Source organism: Bos indicus, chromosome 2 (assembly GCF_029378745.1).
Source record: "Bos indicus isolate NIAB-ARS_2022 breed Sahiwal x Tharparkar chromosome 2, NIAB-ARS_B.indTharparkar_mat_pri_1.0, whole genome shotgun sequence".
Taxonomy (NCBI): domain Eukaryota; kingdom Metazoa; phylum Chordata; class Mammalia; order Artiodactyla; family Bovidae; genus Bos; species Bos indicus.
In genome coordinates this window covers 70,984,950-71,009,409 of record NC_091761.1, presented here as the reverse complement: position 1 = coordinate 71,009,409, position 24,460 = coordinate 70,984,950, and the positions used below count along the sequence as shown (strand labels likewise).

General features: G+C 49.2%; 2 protein-coding genes across 17 annotated transcripts in view; one reads left to right on the top strand and one right to left on the bottom strand.

Moving 5' to 3' along the window:
- Positions 1–2,345, top strand: part of C2H2orf76 (chromosome 2 C2orf76 homolog) — a 154,089-nt gene extending 151,744 nt beyond the window's left edge. For all 14 annotated transcript variants that reach the window (XM_070768857.1, XM_070768892.1, XM_070768849.1 and 11 more), the window contains one exon: positions 662–2,345. In XM_070768857.1, the coding sequence (XP_070624958.1) occupies positions 662–1,021 (360 nt within the window). In that variant the 3' untranslated portion in view covers positions 1,022–2,345. The remainder of the gene's footprint in view (positions 1–661) is intronic.
- STEAP3 (STEAP3 metalloreductase) overlaps positions 1,529–24,460 on the bottom strand; it is a 51,776-nt gene continuing 28,844 nt past the window's right edge. For all 3 annotated transcript variants that reach the window (XM_019973850.2, XM_019973857.2, XM_070768841.1), the window contains exons 2-5: positions 22,837–23,336; positions 20,682–21,209; positions 12,243–12,407; positions 1,529–4,346 (exon numbers count right to left, since the gene is read on the bottom strand). In XM_019973850.2, coding sequence (XP_019829409.2) covers positions 4,065–4,346; positions 12,243–12,407; positions 20,682–21,209; positions 22,837–23,336 — 1,475 coding nt within the window. In that variant the 3' untranslated portion in view covers positions 1,529–4,064. The remainder of the gene's footprint in view (positions 4,347–12,242; positions 12,408–20,681; positions 21,210–22,836; positions 23,337–24,460) is intronic.

Genomic DNA, 24,460 nt, shown 5'->3' with positions numbered 1-24,460 from the left:
AATATTCAGGACTGATTTCCTTTAGGATTGACTGGTTTGATATGTTAGCGTAAATTACTTTGGATTTGTTTCTACTTTATATTTCACTTAAGACCTTATATTGATTTAAAGGGCTTCCCTGGTGACTCAGATGGTAAAGAATCCGCCTGCAATGCGGGAAACCTGGGTATGGTCCCTGGGTTGGGAAAAAACTACATGTAGTAGTTTATATTATTTCTGAATTTCATTCATAGAAAGGAATTTTCAACATATTTGTTAGAAAAAGTTGGTGCTAGTCTGGTGAGATTGAGAGTTTCTGCTGTAGCAGTGCCAGTTTCCTCTTTCTAAAGAGATCCAGTGCAAGTGAGCTTCTGTACTTCCCAGCGTCCCCCTTCATTACTTTGGAAACACATTCAGCTTCTCAAGTAGCTGAATGATAATTCTCTTTAACTAATATGAGTTATTTTGGTTGCTCCTTAGTGCTTATGCAAGCTACCAAAATAATGGATATTTTTTCATCTACTTTATCCCTTCTTTTTAAACTTACCTCTCCCAGCCTTATGCATGGGAGGATGCACGCTTGCAAACCTCCAAGTACAAGATTTTGTTTTTCTATTGAAAATTATTTGTAGTGAAGTTTTTTTCTGGCCGTGGTTCTTATTTTGGAAAACTCTTTTCACAGGCTCAAAATGGCAAGGTCATCTTTTGGTTATTGTTCCCAAGAAATGGTTTTCAACCACTAGATTGCTTTCCGCACATGGGTTTCTTTTTTATTTCCTGGTACAAGACAGTTCTGGTTGCTTCAGGAGAAAAGCTTGACTGCGTGACAGGTGGGTGTTCTGTGAAGAGTTCCTGTTTTCTTGATGGACCCAGAGCCGATATGTGGGACCGCCTGGGAGCACCCTACATGAAGCACACAGAGGGCAAGACTGTGGCCAGTGGGGTGTTTTCTCCCTCTACTTTTAAGAGAACAAGGGTTTGCAGCAGCATCAGCAGTATCTCACCAGGGCAGCCAGGGAACCAGAGTCCAGGGGAAGCTTAATGGAGCAGGCATGCACTGGCTGTGGGCTGTAGACTGTAGCACAGCAGAGACTAAGAAAGCCATCGAAACCCTTGTTACTCTGTTTGGGGATCAGCATCATGTGTGGCACTTGGGAGCTTATTAAAAGATGCACAGTCCTCATTCCTGACCCATGGATCCAAATCGAGGTGTGGACGAGATCCTGATGCAACTCCTGTGCACATTATAGTTTGAGGAGCACTGCTGCTCTAATCAGACCACAGCACAGACACTCCTCCCTCCAGGAAGTCTTCCTGGTACTCCTTTCAATACCCCAGCACTCTGTCACCTGGATCTCCTCTGTGTCCTCATTGGCCTTGTTGCTGCAGGTCTGCATGTCCCTTCCTCAGAGGTGAGTGCTAACCCAGATCATTCTGTGCTCACCTTGCACACAACCTGATTCAGAGCATATTCTAATCAGAAGGCCCACTGGGCCAGTGAACCAGTGAATGGGCAGGTGATCAATGAGACAGACATAACAGCCTGAAATTCATGGAAGTCTAGGTGTTTATTTTTGCTGCTTCTCAGACAAGCTCCTCAAGGTAAAAACAAAACATACAGTTTCAATAGCATAGATTTTAAACATTCAACCTCATACCATGGCATTTCAGGTTTCCAGAGCACTTTGGTTCAGGCACTTTTGTACCTAGAGGCACAGAGAATTTCCCAGGCTGGAAGGGAGTGACTTATCCTCATGGGGGTGCTGTTGTCAGCTGCCTGGTGAGGTACGGAAGAGCAGCAGATGACACCAGGTCAAGGCCAAACACACAGCCCACCCTGCCCTTCATGAGCAGGTTGTCCAGTTGGGGTGTGGTCAGGTCCTCTGCTGCACCTGCCCCCCTGAGGAGCACCTGCAGCAAAAGGTGGGCAGGGAAGGGGAGGGAGCATATTAGACTTGGCTCTGTGTCAGCATCTTTGGTGTAAGGAAACATCCCAGGCCCAGGGAGGGCCAGAGAAAAAGGGCAGCTAATACTGAGTTGGGCTGACAATCCTTGGTGAGTCCCAGCTGCCCATGTTCTCCCTGCTTCCTATCAGCAGGAAATTGACGGGCATTTTTGTCAAGCAAATGCTGAAATCTCTGCTTCGCCCACCGCCTTTCCAGTGAGCTTCTCTGAGGCCAAGGCTGCCGCTCCATCAGGGCCCATCTGGGAGGTAAGCTCATGCCGCTCGGCTCTTGAGCAGCAGACAGAAACATCCGCAGGAAGCAGGCAGTTTTGTCTGCACTGCTTTCCCTCCATCAGTCACTGGCCTAATGAGATATGCTTGCACTTGGCTTCTTTTTTTTTTTTTCCTTTTTACTCAAGGACCCTAATGCGCTCCACAGACATGAGCTCATGCAGTCTCCATGGGGAGGCAGGAGCATTCGTTCTGTGGCACTCCTGGGTCAGCTTTTGCCAGCTGACTCTCTTTATTTCATGAGATGGTTAGATAATATCACCAACTCAATGGATGTGAATCTGAACAAACTCTGGGAGATAGTGAAGGACAGGGGAGCCTGGCGAGCTGCAGTCCACAGGGTCGCAAAGAGTTGGACACGACTTTGTGATAGAACAACAGGATGCCCCCTGGCCTGGGAGACCTAAGAATATAAGCATGACCAATGTCCCCTTTCAGGGTACATCTCACTGATGTCTTCCATCAGGACCGTACCCCATTGTGTTCAGAGATGACACATCATTCCGATGCTGCCAGGGGTTGGGGGCTTAGCCGAGAACAGCTGTTTCTCTCTACAGGGGAAATAAAAAGTTTCAGTATGAATCAGTGAGGGACAGCATACAATCCAAGGACACATGTTCTGTGGCCTCTCTTGTGCTTTGGGGCAGCAGTGTTTCTAGTTTGTAGCTTTGGTGGAAAAGACCTGCCACCTTACCCCCCACAGCTATTTTGAAACATAACCCTGCATTAGGAAGAACCTGGAGCCAGTGTAGCTTTGGGGTGTTCAGAAGGCAGTTTCTCTGCCTGGCGGCAGCAGGAAATTTAAAAAATCCCCAGTGTCCTTCCACAGGACAATTCAGTGAGGACTATCCATCCTTCAGCCCTCTGGCTGGGGCCCCGAGAAAAGCAGGCCTTGTTTTCCCCTCCCCCTTGAACCAACTTTTAGAGGGTCTGCTCTTGGGGAGACGTTCAGACTAATGATTTACAAGGTGAGAAGGCACAGTGGTTTAAAGAACAGTCATCACCAACTTAAAGAAAGAAAAAAAAGTACACTTATTCTCAAGACAGGGTTAATTAGTGGCTCCGGTAAGGAGGTGATTTCACACTCCCACAGGAGGATCAATTTGCAGCTGGCGGGGTGATTTCTGACTTTTAGGAAAAAAAATCTCCCCAGCTCAGGGAGGATTAGGGGTAGCAGCCTCAGCCCCAGTTGTTCCCCCTTCCCACCTCCTAACCTGGCAAAGGATGAACCTTCAGGTGGCTCCCTGGGCACAGACCTGGGCTCACCCCCAGTGCCCTCAACCCCACCTGGCCTCCTGCTGCAGCCAAAGGAAGGGCGGCACCCTGCTCCCCGGTGACTGGTCAGCTCTGTGCACCTGGATTGGGCTCCAGGCAGAGCTCCTGTCTGCCCTGCTACCCGAGAGCCTCAGCTCTGCAAACGCCTAGGGAAAGTAGCAAAATGGGCAGGGAGCAGGGAGGCGCACACATGGATGCAATCATCAAAGTACAAGCCTCTCATTGCCTTTTCTGTGCCACATCTGCTCAGCTCTGCAGATGTTACAAGTGTCAGCTGCCCTTCTCCTAACATCTGGCACTGGCTTTGAAATCTACAGGTTGAAATCTCAGGGACTCAACTTTTAAGCTAAGTAAGTGTAATTGTAAATCCTGTTATCTATATGAAATACATGTGGACATATATATATCACACACAGGCGTGTCATTCTGAATATTACTGCACACATCCCAGGAATCCAGACCTCAGCCCACCAACTTGTGTGTAATTCTGCTGTCCTGCATGATCGAGAAGTCCTGGCAAACTCCGGGCACTGTCCTGCCTGCGTCTGGTTCCCCGGAGCTGGGTGCAGGCCCATCACACGTGGCTTGTCTTCTGGGCCAGGGCGTGGTCCACTGGCAGTGTGAACCTGACGGAGCCATCTTTCTCCCAGCCCCTCCGGATCTTGGTGAGTCTGCGGCTGATGCATGGCAGGAGAAACAGGCCTTTGGCCAGGATGATAACACAGGGCACCAGCAGGGTGAGGGTGAAGGTGGGGGGCAGGAAGAACTTGTAGCGGCTCTCCTCAAAGGCGCGGGTCCAGCCGTAGGTGAGCGTGTGCAGGGTGCTCAGTACCAGAGCCACAAAGCCCAGAGTGGACTGCGGGGGAAAAGAAGGCTGCAGTAAGGGTGAGGATGGACATAGCGATCCCACCAATGACAGAGGGGAAGGAAGCAGGGTGGCTTTAGTGGGGCTCTGGGTTCGAATCCCAGCACCGTCACTCATTCTCTGCATGATCTTATTACTACCCAAACTCTCTGAACCTCAGTTTTCCCAACAGAAAAACGGGAACAATGCTCATATGCCAATGTGTGTAAGAATTGATTGATTCAGAAGGATTCAATAAAACAACAATGCTTTTCCCCAAACTGTATTATTCATACCTCTAGTGGCTGCCAAAGGACTTAAGATGGAATTAAATTCAAAGAAGTTTAAAAACACATTAGTAGTTTTGTGTATATATTCATGCATATAGAGTAATAAGTATCTGCTAGCATATCAAAATCATAATTTCACAGATAATATTTGGCATAAGATAAGGCCAGGAGAAAGACAAGTGGATTTTAAGTTGATTTAAAGATAAACACAGGGACTTCCCTGGTGGTCCAGTGGTTAAGAATCTGCCTTGCAATGCAGGGGACGCTGGCTCCATCCCTGGTTGGGGAGCTGAGATCTCACATGCCATTGGGTGCTGCTGCTGCTAAGTCACTTCAGTCGTGTCTGACTCTGTGTGACCCCATAGACAGCAGGCAGCCCACCAGGCTCCCCCGTCCCTGGGATTCTCCAGGAAAGAACACTGGAGTGGCTTGCCATTTCTTTCTCCAATGCATGAAAGTGAAAAGTGAAAGTGAAGTCGCTCAGTCGTGTCCGACTCTTAGTGACCCCATGGACTGTAGCCTACCAGGCTCCTCCATCCATGGGATTTTCCAGGCAAGAGTACTGGAGTGGGGTGCCATTGCCTTCTCCAGCTGTTGGGTGGGGTATGGCCAAAAAGAAGAAAAGATAAAACACAACGCAAAAAGTTCCCTTGACACCAACAGTGAAGACGGCTCTCAGGGGCCTCTAGGCTAGGTGTCTTCATGCTGTATACAAAGCCCATAGCACCACAGAAATGCTGCCCATGGGTACTGGTCCCTTACTTCCTGCCCGTGCTCTGAGCTACAAACACCCCAGGTACAAACCCTACCAGGATTACTCTCCTGCCTGGAAGGAGATTAGTGATGCTAAGGAGATCAAGACCATCACAAATCCGAATGGACATGGTCCAGGCCATCTTACAGCAGAGCGTCCCACCCTTGAGCCAGGTGTGGGCTTTTGTGGATGACTTCCAGCCACGAGCAGCTCATCACCCCAAGTGCTATATAAATACGACTTTCTATGGGGACTACAATGTGAAAATAGCCAAGAAGTGCTGATCTGTAACTCTAGCCTCTGGGAATCTTTTTGCAGGCAGGGTTTCTTGCAAACTACAAATGACGCCTTCCAGATTTCTGTTGGTGCTATCCTCAACTGACACTGTGACCCTCAGCAAGTCACTTCATTAGCCTCAGAGAAAAGGAAGTGATTAAAAAAGCTGAAGTCAGAATTGTGGGGAAAGCGCTGTATCAATGCAGCATTCTGCAGCCCCCAGACCTGGCAGGCAACAGTGCGGAGCAGAGCGCACCTAGGGTTAGGGCTTTGTAGAGGTTGGGGAGGGGGTACAGGGCACTGAGAGAGTCCTGGTGGGAGAGACCTGTGTTCACTGCATAAGGAATATGCAATGACCCATCAAGCAATGAACACACGTGCATTTTCTCCAAGGAGACACTGCAAGGGTCTAATTGAAATGTGGCAGCTTGATGGTACCTGAGGGTGCTTTTTACAGGTTGGTTTTGAGCTTTCCATGGAGAAGCTGTAATTGGCCTCTTGGATTTCCTTCAGGCCCAGCTTGTCAGCATCAATCCAGGGGCTTGGCTGAGAGATGCTGTCTTGTTTTCACTCTCCTCAGACACGGCTCTAAGTGGGTCTGATTTTACTACCGCACCTCATGCTTACTCCTCACTAGCATGGGCAGCGCTTTGCTTATACCCACTCCAGTGTAAACCCAAGATGGTGAACCTCAGTAACTGGTTCAGAAGAATTACTTGTAATGCTTCTACTAAAAATAGTAATAATAAATAATTTCTAATGGCTATACATACAAGTTCATAAATAGGTTCACAAGTATAACGTTTTAACCCTAAGTAAAATACTAGCTGGGGTCCCCTTGTGGCTCAGTGGTAAAGAACCCACTTGCCAAAGCAGGAGACGTGGGTTCGATCCTGATTGGGGAAGATCCCACAAGCCTCAGAGCAACTATGCTCGTGCATGACAATTACTGAGCCTGTGTTCTAGAGCCCAGGAGCCGCAACTACTGACCTCGATCCCTGGGTTAGGAAGATCCCCTGGAGAAGGAAATGGCAACCCACTCCAGTATTCTTGCCTGGGAAAATCCCATGGACAGAGGAGCCTGGCGGACTGTAGTCCATGAGGTTGCAAAGAGTTGGATATGACTTAGTGACTGAACAAGAAAAAAAAGAAAAAAAATACTAGCTGCCAAAAGATCCCATCTCTATCCTTCCTTAGCCATCTCTGGTTCTTCTTGGCTTTGTGACCACTTCAAGGATCTTTTTATCACATCCTTAACAACTTCTTGGCTCAGTACAGCCTGTTGGGAAAGGCCATGGTTGGCTCTGTGCTACCCACAGGTACTTCAGTTATCAGATGAAAATGGTTGGCCCCCAGATGGGAGGCTTCTTGACTGTGAGTCACATGTAACCAGAGTCACTTCCAGACCTGTCCAGAATTCCAAATCTCCTAGCAACTTCTGAACCACACTAACTTTTTCTAAGTTCTGATCTATTGACAATGAAGACTCGGGTTAAAGAAGTTCCCAGCATTGAGAAAATATTTGGGATTAATATACAGAATATATAGAGAACACTTTAAACTCAACAACAACAAAAACAAACAACCTAACTCAAAAATAGGTAAAGGACTTGAACAGAAATTTCTCCAAAGAAGATATATAAATGGTCAGTAAACACATGAAAAGATGCCCAACATGAGGAAAATGTAAATCAAAACCACTCCACATCCATTAGGAGGGCTACTATTAAAAACAAAACGAAACAAGAAAAGTGTTGGTGAGGGTGTGGAGAAATTGGAACACTTGCTGCTAGTGGGAGTGGAAAGAATGCGGCTACAACAGAAGATGGTGTGGTGATTCCTCAGTGAATTAAAGAACACTCACCATGTGCTTTGGCAATTCCACTTCTGGTATATAGCCCAAGTAACTGAAAGTAGGCTCCTGAAGAGTGCTAACTATAAGCCCAGAGTCCTCATCTGACCACAGAGTAATTCTCCATCAGGAATAAATCTTCAACTAGCCTTCCAACCACCCCAATATTTCCCAAACAATTTTCAAGTCCCAAACTACTGCTCTCCTTACTCAGATGAATTCACTGGGTTTTACTGAGATGGCTGGGATGTGCCTTTTCATAGCCAGAGACTATGTTTCTAAATATGGCTGCATAGTAACATCACTTGGGGAGCTTGGGAAACATCTTAATGCCCAAGTGCCAGTCCTGGGAATTCAGATTAAATTGGCTTGGGATGGGGCTCAGACATTGGTAGTTTTTACAAGTTCTGCAATGATGCTGTTTGCAGACAGGACTGCTGCTGCTGCTGCTGCTGCTGCTAAGTCGCTTCAGCCGTGTCCAACTCTGAGCAACCCCATAGATGGCAGCCCACCAGGCTCTGCCATCCCTGGGATTCTCCAGGCAAGAATACTGGAGTGGGCTGCCATTTCCTTCTCCAATGCATGAAAGTGAAAAGTGAAAGTGAAGTCGCTCAGTTGTGTCTGACCCTTAGCGACCCCATGGACTGCAGCCTACCAGGCTCCTCTGTCCATGGGATTTTCCAGGCAAGAGTACTGGAGTGGGTTGCCATTGCCTTCTCCGGCAGACAGGACTAAGAATCACCAATTTGGGAGATTCTCCTCACCTGAGACTTTCTAGCTTGAGGCTGAGATGTTTTCATGGCCCCTCTACTCAGGCTGTTTGATGGGGGTGGACCCAGTCCTTTCTGTTGCTTTGACAAAGACCCACCCAGTGTGAATGGGCTCACACTCTGCACTGTGATACCTTCCCAGATGCTGCAGCAGTGAGAACTCACCCTGGCCCAGGAACGAGTCCTGGTGGCCCCAGTGAGGCCTAAGCACCTCCCTTGGTGACATGTCCTGGGGCTCCAGTGTTTTGCCCATGCTCTCCACTGTCCCTGGCCCTGATTTGGAGAGTGATGGACTGTGCTGGGCAAACAAGACATGCCCTGGGAGACAATAAAGACCTGCTCCCATTCAGACATCCTTTTCCCTTCACTATCCAGAATCCCACGGTGACAGATGGCAGGAGGCCCCAGCCTCGGGCTGATGGCTCACAGAGAGGGCTGACAGCCAAAGAACGGCCAATGACAAAGGGCCTTTTGACTTTCCAATCCCAATGAGAAGCTTGGATGACTCCAGCAAGTTTGTTTCCCTAAAACTCACTATCCTTGGGAACAATTTAAAAATCCCAGAACAGCCAAAGGGAGGCATGGTCTTGGGGCAATTAATGACCCCCACAACAAGCTAAGGCCATTTCTATTATATGTAAGCTTGTTAGTGAGAAAGAAACCACCAGTTGTTGCTGGCTCCTGCCAGTGCTTAGTTACTGTGGTGGGAAGGGGCTTTGGACCATTGCTCACAAGGCTGGGATCAAAGCAGACCTCTGCTATCATTTCAGGCAAGTGGCTAGAGCAGGCAAGGCCATAGGAAGCTCCTCTAACTATGGGGCAGAACTGAGGTGCTAAGAGGTGAACCCTAATTTCTCTTCCAGTTGAGTTGCACTGACCTGGGTATTCTGCAATCTGACAATGTTTAACTGGCTTAAGTAGGAGCAGTTGGCACAGCCCCAAATAATAGCAACAAAAACACCCAGACAAACAAAACCCCAAATTAAAAACTTATTGAAAACAGACTCAGGAACGTAAGCACAGGTCAACTTGTTGAATCAACACACTGTTTTGATGGCTTGTAGCTCAGTAAATCATTAGAGACCCAGGGGTCAGGCCAGGCCCACTGGGAACCACGTTGTCTCCACAGTCAGTTTCCAGGCCCTGGTGACCTGCTGCGGTCATTCTCGGCTGGGGAGGAAATGTGATCAGGGTACTCCTTGTTACAGAGCAGCACTTACCTTACGGAGAAGCTCACCTCAGAGAGTATACAACCACCATTTGGGTGTGTGTGTCATGCACTACACATGTCCTCAACAGAGATTCTCCCAGTGACTACAGGAGGTGGACACAGACAAGTCAGGCCACAGTCAGGATGCTCGGAGAGGCTAAGAAACTGTCTAGTGGTGCAGGGCTGGTCAGTAGTGGTCTTGGAACTGAAACCCAGGTCTGCTGGCTCCACCATCTCAGAGACTGTCACACACCGCATGGCATGCACTTAAGTCACTCAAAGAGCTTTTAAGACAGATTCTAGAGCCAACCCATAGATCGGGGTAGTCCTGGGTATCTGCATTTCTCCAAGAGCTCTGTGACTTCTGACTTTTTGATGTCAGCTCACCATAAGAATCGCATTTTCATTACCACCCAGGACACAATGACGTCTATCCACATATGTATCTATAACTACTGAGCTGATACAACTGAAAAAGAGATGTCTGTGCTTAGAACATGTAAAGTGCCCTGAAATTTTGGGAGACATTCTACTCTATTTAAAAAGCTTGTTGTAGCCCCAAAATTGATTTCATGACCCATCAATGAGTGCCCACTGCAGTTTGCAAACCCTGCCTTGGACCGTTCTAAGGCCCTCAGGGGAGTCTCTTGGCCTCCCCTGAGTGCTGAGTGACTCAACTGTTCAGTCTCTTGCTGCTTTCTACTGGGCTCAGAAATGGGCAATTGGTAGCTTAGTGATCATGGAAATGTGGCCACATGCCCTGAGAATAATGGCAAATCACTTTGTATTTGTGTTTTACACATAATCTTGTACAGTGAGTCGCAGCACCTCTGGAGGGAATTCACTCCACTTCACAAGAGTGTAAGTAAGGTAAGGCTTAGAGAGTGCATGATCTGCCTGCCTATGGTTCCAGAGCTGGAACAAATCTGTTCCTCCTCCATGTCAGCACTCTTGAGAGATAAAGCATTTGAGGACAGAATGTAGGCACTGGATTTCCACAAGTAAAACCCTGCCTTTCCACCCCTCCCTTGGCCTTCCACCCCCCTCTTCCTGCAGCATCAGCAGGACTTTCCTATTTGTATTTCAACTCTTCAGTATGTAAAGCAGAGCGGCTGCTGAGGTCCCTGTCAGCTTTTGCTAACAAAACCAAATCCCCCGGCTTTCTCTGGCAGCAGGAGCCGGGGCTTGTAATCTATGGCTGCTTAAGGAAGCAACTTTCTGGTGAGGGGAGCAAACTGCAGCCTGTTTTAATTGTGGATAAACCATGCACCCTTGCAGACTCCAGGCAGGAACTGGAAAATCCCAGATTTGTGTGTTTGACACATGAGGATTAGTGGCAGATAAATAAAATTCTTTCTTCCCCTCTTTTGCCAGCATGTAGTCAGGCCTAAGCATTCCTCCAGAGACCTTCCAAGATGAGCAGAGCCAGTGAGAGTCAGAAACTGATATAAAACACCACGACTCTGTTTCGTTCTAGGGTGTGCATGTGTCCCCAGTTAGGAACAATAAATTGGGATTATATAAGAGTACCACACCATTGGTGTCCCTGTTGGAATCTCATGCTGTGTCCTTGCTGCACAGAGAAGATATGCAACAGATGTTTGTTGGCAGTGGGGGCGGAAGTGATAGCTGTTCCCTGCCCTGATACCATGTCGATGGTAGAACCCAGTATTAGTCAGCACTCATCACTGGAGTGGGTGAGTTAGTGTGTCAGTACCGGGGGTTGACCACGTGCTCTGTATAGAGAACAGTAGGCGTTGCCAGAGGAATGCAAATGTCCCTTCCCAGTTGTCCTTAAAATTAAAACATGGCTATGCCTGGCTTTAGAGGACAAAACAGCAACCCACCCCAGCATTCTTGCCTGGGAAATCCCACGGACACAGGAGCCTGGGAGGGCTACAGTCCATGGGGTTACAAAGAGTCAGACATGACTGAGCAACTGGGCATGCACACGTGCACGCCTGGCTTGTTCACAGGCTAGCACAATGCTGGGTGCAGAGTATGTGTTCAGTAAACACTGAGTGAATAAATGCATGAAGAACCTTTGCCACTAGTAGCAGCTTCCCAAGTGTGTTCTGTAGAGTGTAGATAGCTGTTATGTGGGTGGCGGTGGTGGGGGAATGGGGTAGGGAGGGTGCTACGACTCAAATAAGTTGGCTGAACAAGGTTTGCCTGTGGTAGACATTAATTTGATGTGCCAAAGTGCATTGTGACTAATTCAGGGGGCAGCGGATCTTTTCCCAAATGTATTTGACCCCACATGTCCTTTTTCATAGGAGCAGTGTCCTTTGGGAAATGCTGTGGTTTATTTCCTATAAATTGGAGACCCTCATGCTCACCTCCCATCCACTCTGCATGAATCAAGAGGTCAAAGGGAATAACAGGGCCCGGTTGAGCTGAGGGTGCTGGGTGGGCCGCTAGATTCACTCAAGGGCTCACTGACTCCCTAGCCAGATCAGTGACACATCCAGTGACTCCATGTTATAGGATTTTGTTTCAGAAGCCCAAGAATTGCAGAAACTGAGAACGTGTAGTCCAGGGTTCAGCATTCTGCCATCTGATTTTTTCACGTGCCTAAGTCTGGCTTCCCCAGATGTTGTGAGGATGAGCTGGTCCCAGGCAGCCCCTTTCTCAGGAGACCTGGGTGAGCCTGCCAGGCTCCCAGGACACCGGAAAGAGTGGTTCTGTTGCACAGATTATGAAAGCCCAGGCAGCATGTGGATGGGAAGGCGCCTGCAGGGCCCAGGCTACCTTACCTGGACAAAGCTGAACTCCCTCCAGTTGAGTGAGTTCGCGATGGATGGCAGTGAGGTGACAGCCAGCAGGGACAGCATGCCAAGGGCCAGCACTCCCAGGGACAGGTAGATCTCCATCCGCCACACTTCCTCCTCATTCCAGAGGTGACTCTTATTGGTCAAGACCTGGTATAGAAGGAAGGAAAACCATGAACACTGGCCAAGGTCGATGCCCTGGGATTTGGGCCAGTGAGGAATTTCGGATGGGAGAAACACAGATACAACCAACATTTCTACTTTCCACCTCATGTAATGTGTGTCTAGCTCTGTTTGAAGCGCTTTTCAAGTATCAGCTCACCTGATCCTTAGAACGACCCTGTGAGGGAGAGTTCATTACTGTCCCCGTTTTTCAGATGAGGGAAACGAGGCACAGAGATCAAGTTACCTTGCCGTGGTCACACACACCTCAGGAGATGGCAGAGCTGAGATTAGGAACCAGGCAGCAGGCTCCGAAGACAAGGCTCCCTCCCCACGGCTTTCACAAATTTGCCTGGGGCCAGTCAACCAGAGCAGCCACATGAGCCAAGAGTAAGGAGCCAGAGAATTTGATAAGACACAAAGAACCTCCAAACACGACCATCTCTCAAGGTTTTCGGGTGCCCAAGTCCCCCAGAGGAGGGAGGAGCTCTTCAGCTCAGAATCCCATCAGCTAGGTGGGCTGCTGCCCTTGCTGCCCACCTCCCATCCCAGCCTGTCTCACCCGGGACCCTTGGTCCCCCAAGCTGCCCCCATCACTGGTTCATACTCCAGACACACACAGACATCAAACCCCTCAACATTTCCTTACTAGCCCCAGCTCTCATCTTCCCACCCAGCTCCTTATTTCTGTTTGAGAAATACAGCTTTGACTCAACTGTGGAGTCCCATACTGAGGTCACAGGTGTGAGGCCTTTGATGCAGAGCCCAGATCCAAGGTCACCTCTGGAACTGACTGAGCCTCACTGTAACCATTGCCAAAAACCCGCCCTGATCCTTACGGGCCAGATTCCTGACTCCAAATTAGGCAAAAATGCCCCTCCTCCCAAACCCTCCACCCTGGTACTCACCCTATTGCACTCAAACCAATCACCTAATGCCACCCTTCAAGCAGGAATTTTCTTTGTCTTGAGGCCATAAAAATTGGCTACCAACCCATGTAAAGCATCAGCTGTCCCTTGAGCCGACCAGCTGTTCTAACAGCATCCCGTTGGCTCTCCCTGGTCTGTCAGGAGATTGGCCCATGGTGCTCACAGCCCCCACATTACCTCAACTCTTTGTTCTTAATAAACTCACTCCCATCTGAAATGCTCTGTGTCTGGAAGTTCTTTTCCAACCTGCGCTTGGAATGCCATGACATCAACCACTGCTACACAGCAGGGGCCAAGATCCACTCACCAAGCAGACCCATGAGCACTTAAGAAGCACCTACTGTGCCAACATCTGTTGGATCATCAAAAAAGCAAGAGAGTCCGAGAAAAACAAAGCCAAAGCCTTTGACTGTGTGGATCACAACAAACTGGAAAATTCTTCAAGAGATGGGAATACCAGACCACCTGACCTGCCTCCTGAGAAATCTGTATGCATGTCAAGCAGCAAGAGTTAGAACGGTACATGGAACAACAGACTGGGTCCAAATCAGGAAAGGAGGACGTCAAGGCTGTATATTGTCACCCTGCTTATTTAACTTATATGCAGAGTACATTATGAGAAATGCCAGGCTGGATGAAGCACAAGCTGGAATCAAGATTGCCCAGAGAAATATCAATAACCTCAGATATGCAGATGGCACCATCCTTATGGCAGAAGAAGTAAAGAGCCTCTTGATGAAAGTGAAAGAGGAGAGTGAAAAAGCTGGCTTAAAGCTCAATATTCAGAAAACTAAGATCATGGCATCTGGTCACATGACTTCATGGCAAATAGATGGGGAAACAGTGGAAACAGTGTCAGACTGCTCCAAAATCACTGCAGATGGTGATTGCAGCAATGAAATTAAAAGATGCTTGCTCCTTGGAAGAAAGGCTATGGCCAACCTAGACAGCATATTAAAAAGTGGAGACATTACATTGCCAACAAATATCCATCTAGTCAAAGCTATGGTTTTTCCAGTGGTCACGTATGGATGTGAGAGTTGAACTGTGAAGAAAGCTGAGTGCCGAAGAACTGATGCTTTTGAACTGTGGTGTTGGAGAAGACTCTTGAGAGTCCCTTGGACAGCAAGGAGATCCAACCAGTCAATTTTAAAGGAAATCAGTCCTAAATATTCATTGGAAGGACTGATGCTGAAGCTGAAACTCCAATACTTTGGCCACTTGATGTGAAGAACTGACTCATTTGAAAAGACCCTTATGCTGGGAAAGATTGAAGTCAGAAGGAGAAGGGGACAACAGAGGATGAGATGATTGGATGGCATCACTGACTCGATGGACATGAGTTTGAGTAAGCTCCGGGAGTTGGTGATGGACAGGGAAGCCTGGTGTGCTGCAGTCCATGGGGTCACAAAGAGTCAGATATGAGTGAGCGAATGAACTGAACTGAACTGTGTGCTAGGCCCTGGGCCACAGAGAACAAAGACACCTGCCCTCACAGAGTTCCGGATGCCCCACTGAGCTCCAGGGATGCACCCATTGATGAGCCACTGCAGGCCCAGAGGGTGTCTACTTCCTTCCTCCCCACGGGGAGTGCTCTTGCACCTGAGCCCCCTCCAAGCAGGGCTGACAGATCCTTCTATAAAACTATCATTTCCCAACTAGACCAGGTAGCAGAGTTCCCGGAAGTCAAGGTGTTCTCTCAGAACACTGGGAAATGCTGGTGCTTCAATTCTACCCACAGGACAAGGAACAGCATTTCCCTTAGGAAATATGACCAGGCTTTAGCAGGCACATCTCCGCTTTGCAAAACAGAGTCAGTCAGGTTTTTGAGAAACTATTTCAGCAGAGGGAAAAAAAAAAATAACCCAAGTGAGCTAGAAGATGTAATAATAAAAATGAATCTAGTGGGCTGAGCAAAAATGGTTGAAAAGCTTATGAGAAAAAGTTGAAAGAAACTGAGCAAATGCCATCCATTGAATACTTTTCCTGTAGTTTGTGAAAAATGATGGACTCTGTTCTATTTCAGTGCAGGCTGGCTCTCGCTGGTGTCATTAAGCCACAAAAGGACCAGGAGTCTGGAGACCCAGGTTCTCACCCTGACCACAAGTCCTGTGAGACTCTGGGCAACTCCAGCTCTGGGCCTGTTTCTCCACAGAGCAGGAAGAGCTCGTGTCTAAAATCCTAGAATTTTGCTCCCTTACCAAACAAATGTCATCACCAGCTAGGGAAGGCGGGGCCGGATATTACCCTGAAGGGGGCTGGGAGGTCTCCCTCCTACCTGAGCCTGGTGGAGGCTTACTCACACCTTCCCATGGCTAACAACTGCCTCTTGTAAGTCATCCCCATGTTCTCAGTTGTTTGTTCTTCAGATATACTTCATTAGTCACTCCCTTCTGCCTTTTGGTAAGATTAGGCAGTTAATGTCACAAGTCAAGAGTCTGGATGATGACACACACCACATTTGCTTGCAAAATGTCTTGTTTTTTTCCTAATATTTCCACTCAGCAGTGATGCTGGGAAGGGGTTGGGTGAGGCGGGCAAGGGAGTAATGGGTGTTGAGGAACCTGTGTGAGCATCTGGATATTAGGCCGTGGGGGTCTCATCCAACCAAAGTGCTGTTCTCAGGGCTCCCAGTGACCAGGGTCACACACGGCTAACCGGGACATAGATTCAATAGCTCTCTACTCCCCTAGGGATTCTCCCGTGTTCAGAGCTAATTAAGCTGTCCACCTTGACACGATGAGGACAGTGCTCATCAACAAGAGATGGAATGCTGGCATCCACGCATGACGTTTCCTTTCCCTGTAGGTTTCAGCTTAGAGGCAGAAGGGTTCAGGGACAGGAGACCCAGAAGGCTCACCATGTCCCAAGAGTGGGTGGTGGTTGGCAAGAGGGTGATGCTGACCTCCAGCCAAACCCGGAGACTATGCTAAAGCAGGAGAAGGGTCAGTCTAGGGTGCTGGTGAGAATGGCTTCGCTGTCCCAAGGCCTGGGTTCCAATGCTGGGTCTGCTGCTGGGGGTCAGTCACGAGATCCAGGCAGTCGATTTCCAGAGTACCAGCACCTCTCTCTGTTATTGCAAAGACTAAATGGATGATGTTTGTGAAGTGAGAAGTGACTGGCACATAGTAGATGATTAATATAATAAATGGCTGGTGCTGTTGGTCTTAATGGCAGCTGGAAAGTTAGACTAGTCTTTCCCCAAGCTTTACCCAGGCTTCTCGTAAGAGATGCCTGGTGTTAGCTTCATGGTGGCCAAGTTAACAGTCACTCAGTGAATATGCACTGGGACTCTGTGTTAGGAACCATGGACCTCAAGGGGTGGAAGACCCATCCAGTCATGGAAATCTAGGCTGGGCAGACATGTAGATGAGTGATTATACAGTGATGCAAAAGAAATATCATAGAAATATGGACCAAACACAACAGAAAACAGAGGTAGGAATGGGGAACGGGAGAGTGGCTGGAGAGGCTTAATAGAGGTTGGGTTTTGAAGGAGGAATAGGAGTTTGTCAGACTGCCAAGCTGTCCCAGGTTGGGGTGTCCAAGCTAGAGGAATGAGCTCTGCCCATTCTGAGGACAGTATGGGACCTGAGTGTGATGTGTCAAAGAAGCACTGGGGAGATGAGGCTGGGGATAGAGCCCAGATGCATTGTGAAGGGTCTGTCCTTATCCTGAGTCACCAAATGCTTTTCAGTAGTGACATGGTCAGACGTGAGATCTAGATGGTTCTCTCTGACAGCTTAGACTAGATTTGGGGTGAGAGGAAGGAGAAGAGAGTGTGTGCATAAAACATTGTCTTTGATATTAATTTTGATCTTAAAATGTATTTCTAAGGCACCATTGAAGTAAATCAGAAAGCACTAGTAAATAAAATATGATTTACCATAGATGTAAATCAGAAAGTAGTAGTTACCATTGGTAATACTATTAATAATATCAATAAACATAGTCTTAGAGGTCTTCTCTGCAGCTGGTGTACAGCTGCGTCTCCAATTCTGTGGACTTCGGGTTAAAGGAAACCTGTGTTTCCTGTGCCCAGGCTAGCGTGCTCCCTTCCCTCCAGTCAGGCAGCCAAGGTGGGCCCTGAGAGGGCAGCCTGAGGGCAGACTGGAAAAGTCACAGGTCACAAACTGCCCCCAGAGCCCTGCTGTTAGGGGCTGAATGCAGGACAACCTCAGATGCCCAGTCTTGGAGCCTGAGGGCATGGTTGACCTGCAGACTATCCAGTATCTAAACCTCCAGGTTCAGGCAACTCATCACTTCCTGGGTGTGCATCCTACTTCTGTGCTACTCTGCTGTTAACCGGCCTCCCCGCCCCCGACATACCCACAGCAGCCCTGGCTCTGCACTACAGAACACTGCAGAACAAGGTTTGGCCCCTTCGCTTGACTTTGCTATCTGTCTCTGATCCCATCCTGTGGGAGTGATGGTTGCTTGGCAACCTCCACCGGGGCCTGCAGCCTTACAGGGCTTTGAAACCCAGGGAAAATGACCTTGCACTTGCCCCTCTGTGCCTTGGTATTTGCATCATGGCAAAACTATATTAACATAATATCAAGAAGAGCCTTGGGGACTTCCCTGGTGGCATAGTGGATAAGAATCTGCCTATGAGACAGGAGACATGGGTTTGATCCCTGGTCCGGTAGATCCACATGCTGCAGAGCAAAGAAGCACATGTGCCATAGCTACTGAGCCCACACTCTAGAGCCTGCAAGCCACTACTGAAGCCCATGAGCTCTAGGGCCCATGAGTGACAACTACTGAAAACGGAGTACCCTAGAGCCCGCACATCGCAGCTGCTGAGCCTGTGTGCCTAGAGCATGTGCTCAGCAACCAGAGAAGCCACTGCAATGAGAAGTCTGGACACGGCAACAGAGTAGCCCCTGCTTGCCTCACCTAGAGAAAGCCCATGCAACAACAAAGACCCAGCATAGCCAAAAATAAATAAATGATTGAATTAAAAACAGAAAGAGCCTTTGCAGGGCGGAGAATCTGGAGAGTGGCAGTCAGAGGGTGAGCAGGGGAAGGGGCAGCCAAGGGTTTGCCTCATGCTCTGGTGGGAAGAGGGCATCACCTTCTTCCCTCCCTGCTGCCTGAAATGCCTGCCACCCAGATCTGCCACCTCCTGGGCAGCATACCCCGAGAGGCTATGCAGGGCCTCCTGCCCAGTGGGAGAATATCAGAGAGCATCAAAACCACTAGCACTGGGTAAGACCTCCATCTACATCAGGGTGCTGAGAACCAAGGAGGGGCCATGACTTGCTCAAGGTCAAGCTCTTTGTTCTCATCAGTGATGCTAGAGGACAAGAGTCCAGAGTTCTGGCCTCCAGGCCTGCACGCCACCCCATGCCAGCTAAGGGGAGGATGAGACTGTCCTATTTCCTCCTGTGGCCTTAGGGCCTGGTAGAGTAGAACTCAGTGAATGAATGAGCTCTGGGATCACTTACTCAACTGGTAATTTGGACTTGTTTTCCCTGTAGAAATTACATGGGCGTGAACATGGATCTGGAAGAGAATGGCTGGATCTGCATCCCACCTCAGCCCCTCACTGGCCGTGTGACTTTGGCCAAGTAACTTAAACTCTCTGTGCCTCAGTTTTATCACCTGTAAAATAAGGGTAGTACAGCATCTACTTTATAGAGATAAGAGCTAAATGAATTCATGCTGGGTATGTAAAGCTCTTAGAATGCTACTTAGAACACAGTAAGCTATTTTTAAAGAGTGTGTGACCATTATTTTTCTCTTTCTCTCTCGTTGCCAGCAGGTGTCTTGCTTTTTCACCTGAAGTCTGGGTTCCAACTTTCTCTTATGAAAGCCCAAGCCTACAGATGCAATGATGCCAGGTGTCCATGGGTGGGGAAGGACAAAGGCATTTGAGAAACTGAGAGCAGGGAGGCAGGAACCCAAGTGAGTAGGGGCTGAGGTCTGTGGTTCCCAGGAAGCGGCCCCACCTTGCCCCCACAGTCCTGCTCTGGGAAGTGGCCAGGCCTCTGAGGGGATGGCTGCATGGCAGATGTGCCTGGGGAGGGCACAGCCTCAGTAGGATCCCTGCTTCCCAAGCAAGAACAAAACTGCAGCTGGAACCAGGGGTAGATGAGAAGGGTCTCATTGGGTGACTTAAGTGTCCTGGAGTGTGTAGGACCCACACACCAGGCCAGAGGCTGAGGGCTAGAGGGAGAATCAAGCAGGTTCAGGAAAATAAAGAACAGCAGTGTTGCTTGCAGACCTGAGCTTTGGAGTCAGAATCAGGCCCTGTGAGTTTGTAAACCAGGAGGAAGCATCTAGGGGGCCTATTTCTGTAGGTACAGGTGCCAGGGGAGGCTGCCTGTGGTGCTATTTGGTTTGGGCTGAAGGCCCTGCATTCCCAGGAATCCTGATGGCAAAAGAGCACCATCTGGCTTTCCTAAATGCATAATTACTGTGCCCCCCCGCAAAAAACATATTTCTGCAGCCTTCCCCATCTCAGATGATGGTAACTCCATCCCCCTTGGTACTCAGGCTGAGAACCTGAGCACCTCATCTATCCCAAGTCTATTACAGCAATCCTGTGTACTCAGGCTTCAAAACATGCCTTCAGTACCTTCTTGCCCCTCTGCTGCCCCCACCCCATTCCAAGCCTCCATCGCCTCTCATCAGGGTTTCTGCACAGCCTCCTAACTGGTCTCCCAGCATCTTCATCTGATCAAGTTAGAAGATCTTTTAGCTTCTCCACCTGGTAGCAGAGTGAGCCAATTAAAACCCCAGATGGATCATCAATCCTCTACTCAAAACCTTTCATTGGCTTAGAGTCTAAGGCCAAAGCCCTTTCTTGGCCTTCAAGGCCTCTCTGGTGTGGCTTCAGCCTCCCAGGCCTCACCCACCACTGCCTCCCTGGGCTCCACCAAGAGGTCCTCCTTGCTATTCCTCAAAGGTGCCAGGCAGCTCCTCTCCTTCCAACCTGTGCTCACATATCACCTACTTAGCAAGGTCTCCTACACCACCCTTTAAAATCACACCCCACCCTTCTCCACAGTTTTCTTTTCCTCCTTAGCCATAGGCATGTGTGCTCAGTTATATCTGACTTTTTGTGACCCCATGTACGTAGCCCGCCACGCTCCTCTGTCCATGGGATTCTCCAGGCAAGAATACTGGAGTGGGGTGCCATTCCCCACTCCAGGGGATCTTTCCAACCAGGGATCAACCCACATTTCCACATCTCCTTCTCCTGCATCAGCAGGCAGATTCTTTACAGCTGTCCCATGGGGAAGAATTGGCAGATGACAAGTGGAGCACTGTACCTACGGGACACCCAGTACCATGACTGGCAGGAGACGACTCACGAGGGCCGTACCTGCTTGACGGCCAGGTTGACCAAGTCGTAGCGGTGGGAGCGGCGCAGCGGCAAGCAGAGACTGTAGAGCGCGTGCAGGGCAGCGCAGAAGAAACTGAGCAGGCCGATCTGCTTGCGGTGCTGCAGCCAGTGGTCCAGCCAGTCGGGGAAGCGTTGGTACTTGGTGCCGCGGCGCAACTGCAGGGCAGCTGCCAGCACGCCAGGCAGGTACACCAGCGACAGCAGCACGTAGGCCACGCAGGGCAGCGTTGTGTTGACCACGAACACAGGGAGCTTGTAGAACTTGTTCTTGCCCTCCTGCACGTAGGGCTCCAGCACATCTCGGACAAAGTTGTAGGCGTAGAAGAAGATGAAGAGCCCCAGGGCCAGGAGGGCAGGCACCTTCCAGCCTGGGAAGAGGCGCAAGGGCATGGCTTCCACCTCCCGGGCCGAGGCCAGGGACCCCATGTCCACAGGGGTGAAGCCCATGGCCCTCACCATCTCCAGGACAGTGCGCTTGGCTTCCGGCTGGTCACTGCAGATGGGCACCTGTGGGGAGGGAGGTGGGAGGCATCAGATGGGGTCCCTGGGTGGGGCCTCAGAGAGCCTCCTGGCCAAACTCCTCACTGAATAGCCGAGGAAACTGCCAGGTAAGGTACAGCTGGAGCAGAAGGTGGCCCTGACTCCCAGGCCAGAGGCCTTTCTTCCCTGTGGTCTCCCAGTCTCTGACCCAGCAGTGCCCGCTACTCAAGGATAATGGCCAACACTCATTCAACAGTGAGCATCTCACCCAGCTCATAGCCATCAGCATCCACACGCAGAACACCCATCTAGGCAGCCCCCAGGAGCCCTTGGAATAGGTGCCTTGAGGACTCTGGCCTGCCCTGAGGGTTGCTCAGCTATTGGGCTTTGCATATGGCCAAGAACGTGCTGCTGTGGCTGCAGCTCCATCCCTCAGTCCACAAGTGTCCTCTGTGACCATGTCCTCTTGCCCCTTACAGCTCTCAGCCAACACACAAGGCAATCCACAAGTCAGCCCCTGCCTTGTAGCCCAATGCTCCCCTCTGTGAGCCCCCAGGCAGGTCCACTGGTGTCCTCTGGTCCCAAACACTCCATGTGTCTTGCTGACACTGCTGTGGTCAGCTGCTCTACCAACACTGACTCAGGACCTACTATGTACCAGGCTTAACACATGTGATCCCTCAGCATTGCCACAAGCCTGAAAGTAGGTACTACTGTCCACATTTTTCAGGTGAGGAAACTGAAGTTTGGGAGCATCAATTCTCACCTCTGTGTCTCAGAAGGAATGCCCTTTCTGTGCCTGATGACATGAGGTAGGGCCGAGGCCAAAGCTGACCTCAAAGGCTTCCCCAGCCAGCTGCTGGTTCTGCTCCCTCCAGGCTCTGCTATTCTACATTCAGCCACTGTCCATTGCCTGTCCATATATGAGAGTCCCAAGATGCAGGCTGTAAAGAGGACCCTCCAGTTAGAGGGGCTGGGTACCTTGGGCTCTCCCACAGCCTGGCATGGAGTTGGCAGAGGAGCCATCTGAGCTGGACTCATTGGAAGAGGGTCTCATACACATGTGGAGCCTGGCATCCTTCCTTCAGGAAAGTGCAGGTGGCCTCTTGACATTAGAAACCATCTTGTCTTGGTTAGAGCCCCTCTTGCCAACAACTGTATGCAGCAATGGCTGTTTCTGGAGCCTTTTTCCACTTCCAGAAAAACCTGCTATTAACTATTCTGAGAAATCTGCTCAGTTCTTGGAAGCCCTTGGAATAGATGAGATAAAGTTTGGGACTTGCCTGCTTCCTCAGGACCTGGCGCAGGTTCTTCTTTCTAAGTCCAATCCTAAAAGCAAAATCTCTCTTGTTCTAGACTCCAGATAGTAAAAAGAAAGCCATCAACCTTTTCCTCCTTATTTTCTTGGAAATCAAATTACAATAGAAGAACATGGATTTCCAGTTCAAACCCCAGCTCACTAAGTTATGGGACCTGGTGTAAGTAAGCTCATTAACAACTCTGCACCACACTGCCCTACTCTGCGAAACGGAACTTTGCAGTCATGTGAGATGAGCTGAGATAACGTACACGAAGAGCCTGGTTCATCAAGGGCCTTCAATGAAACTTAGCCTTTTACATTTATTATGGTGACTGGCATTCCTCCAGCACTTACCTGCCTATTTCCATCCCTTGGACCAGACTGCAGGGTCCAGGCAGAGATCACATTGAAGGCCTTGACCACTGCACAGGTGGGGAAAAGGGAGGCCAGGTACTCAGCGTTGGACTGATGGTGCTGCAGGTGCTCCTGCTCTGTGGGATTGCTCACGTCCACCAGGATCTTGCCAGCCAGCTGGTCACTGAGGCCACACAATGTGGAGTAGTGTTCCCGGAACATAGCCACGAAGATGACCTCTGGGGAGCCCACCGCCTCCTCCTGGAGAGTCACTTGCGCTGCTGAGGGAAACAGCCCAGCCATGCGTTTGGGGTTGCGGCTCCCCACCACCACACTGAAGCCGGAGCCCACCAGGCGGGTGGCCAGGGAGCGAGCAAAGTCCCCGCTGCCCAGGATGCCCACTTTGGGAACCTCACTGGAGGCCTCAGCAAGGCTGCCATCACTGTCCACCAGGTGGTGGCTGATGAGCGGCTTGTCCATCTTTCCTGATGTTCTGGTGGCTAGAAGAGAAAACAGGAAGTTGGTCAGCTTGTGGACTGCCCCTCCTACCAGCTCCCTCTCTGTCCATCAGAACTGCATGATGGTCCAACATTCACCCAACAGACCTTTCAGTGTTAATATGTGCCAGCATGGGGGCACAAGCTGAATAAGTCCCAGCCCCTTCTTCAGGAGCTCACAGATTCCAGAAGAGGAGAGGGAAGGACCTCTGCATTCTACTCTGTCCTTTGTCCTGAATTATTTGTTTGGTACAAATTTGTGAGAGTGAGTGTGCTGGGAAAGAAGGGTATGGAATTTCTATGATCAATGCTATGCATGTCTTTTCAAAAGCATTATGTAATAGTCAGTGTTAGTATCCGGGAGTGACCCCAACCTCAGCATCATCGGGTTTATCGGATTACTAGGAAGGGTAGACGATGCGTTCCTGTGCTTGTTTACACTCTGCATTTTGGAATGGTATCTCTGATGCTCTTCCTTAAGTAGACAGTGAGCAGCTTAAAGATAGCAACTTCATCTTATTTGACTGTGGATCTTACCATTTATCACAAGGCCTGGCACAGAGCTGGTGTTCAGTGCTTACTGAATGAATGAACGAACGAACACCACAGTTCTACTCTCTGAGGATAGGACTGGAGTGGGACTTGACAGTGAATGGGACCTAAGACTGGGCCCCTGAATTTGGGCTACAAATTTACAGTACACTTGGGTGGGAAAGTTATTTGTTTTAATTGTCACCGACTTCTAGCTGTAAGTTGCTATTTTCTTCAGTATGAATGTAAGCAGCAGCACAGTAGTATTGGCCTATCTGCAGCTTTGTCACCAATAATGACCAATGTCACATCACAAGTTTAATTGTGAAAGGGCTCTCCAAATATGATTTAAACTCATCATTAATTTAAAATTATGGTAGATAGAACACCTAAATACATAAAGCAAATATTAACATACCCCAAGGGAAAATAGCAACAATAACAGTAGGGGACTTCACTATCCCACTTTCAATAATGGATGGATCAGACAAATAAGAAAAGTCAGCATGGAAACATTGAACTTGAACTATACCTTAGACCCAATGAACCCAACAAATATATAGAGAACATTCTATCCAACAGCAGCACGATAGACA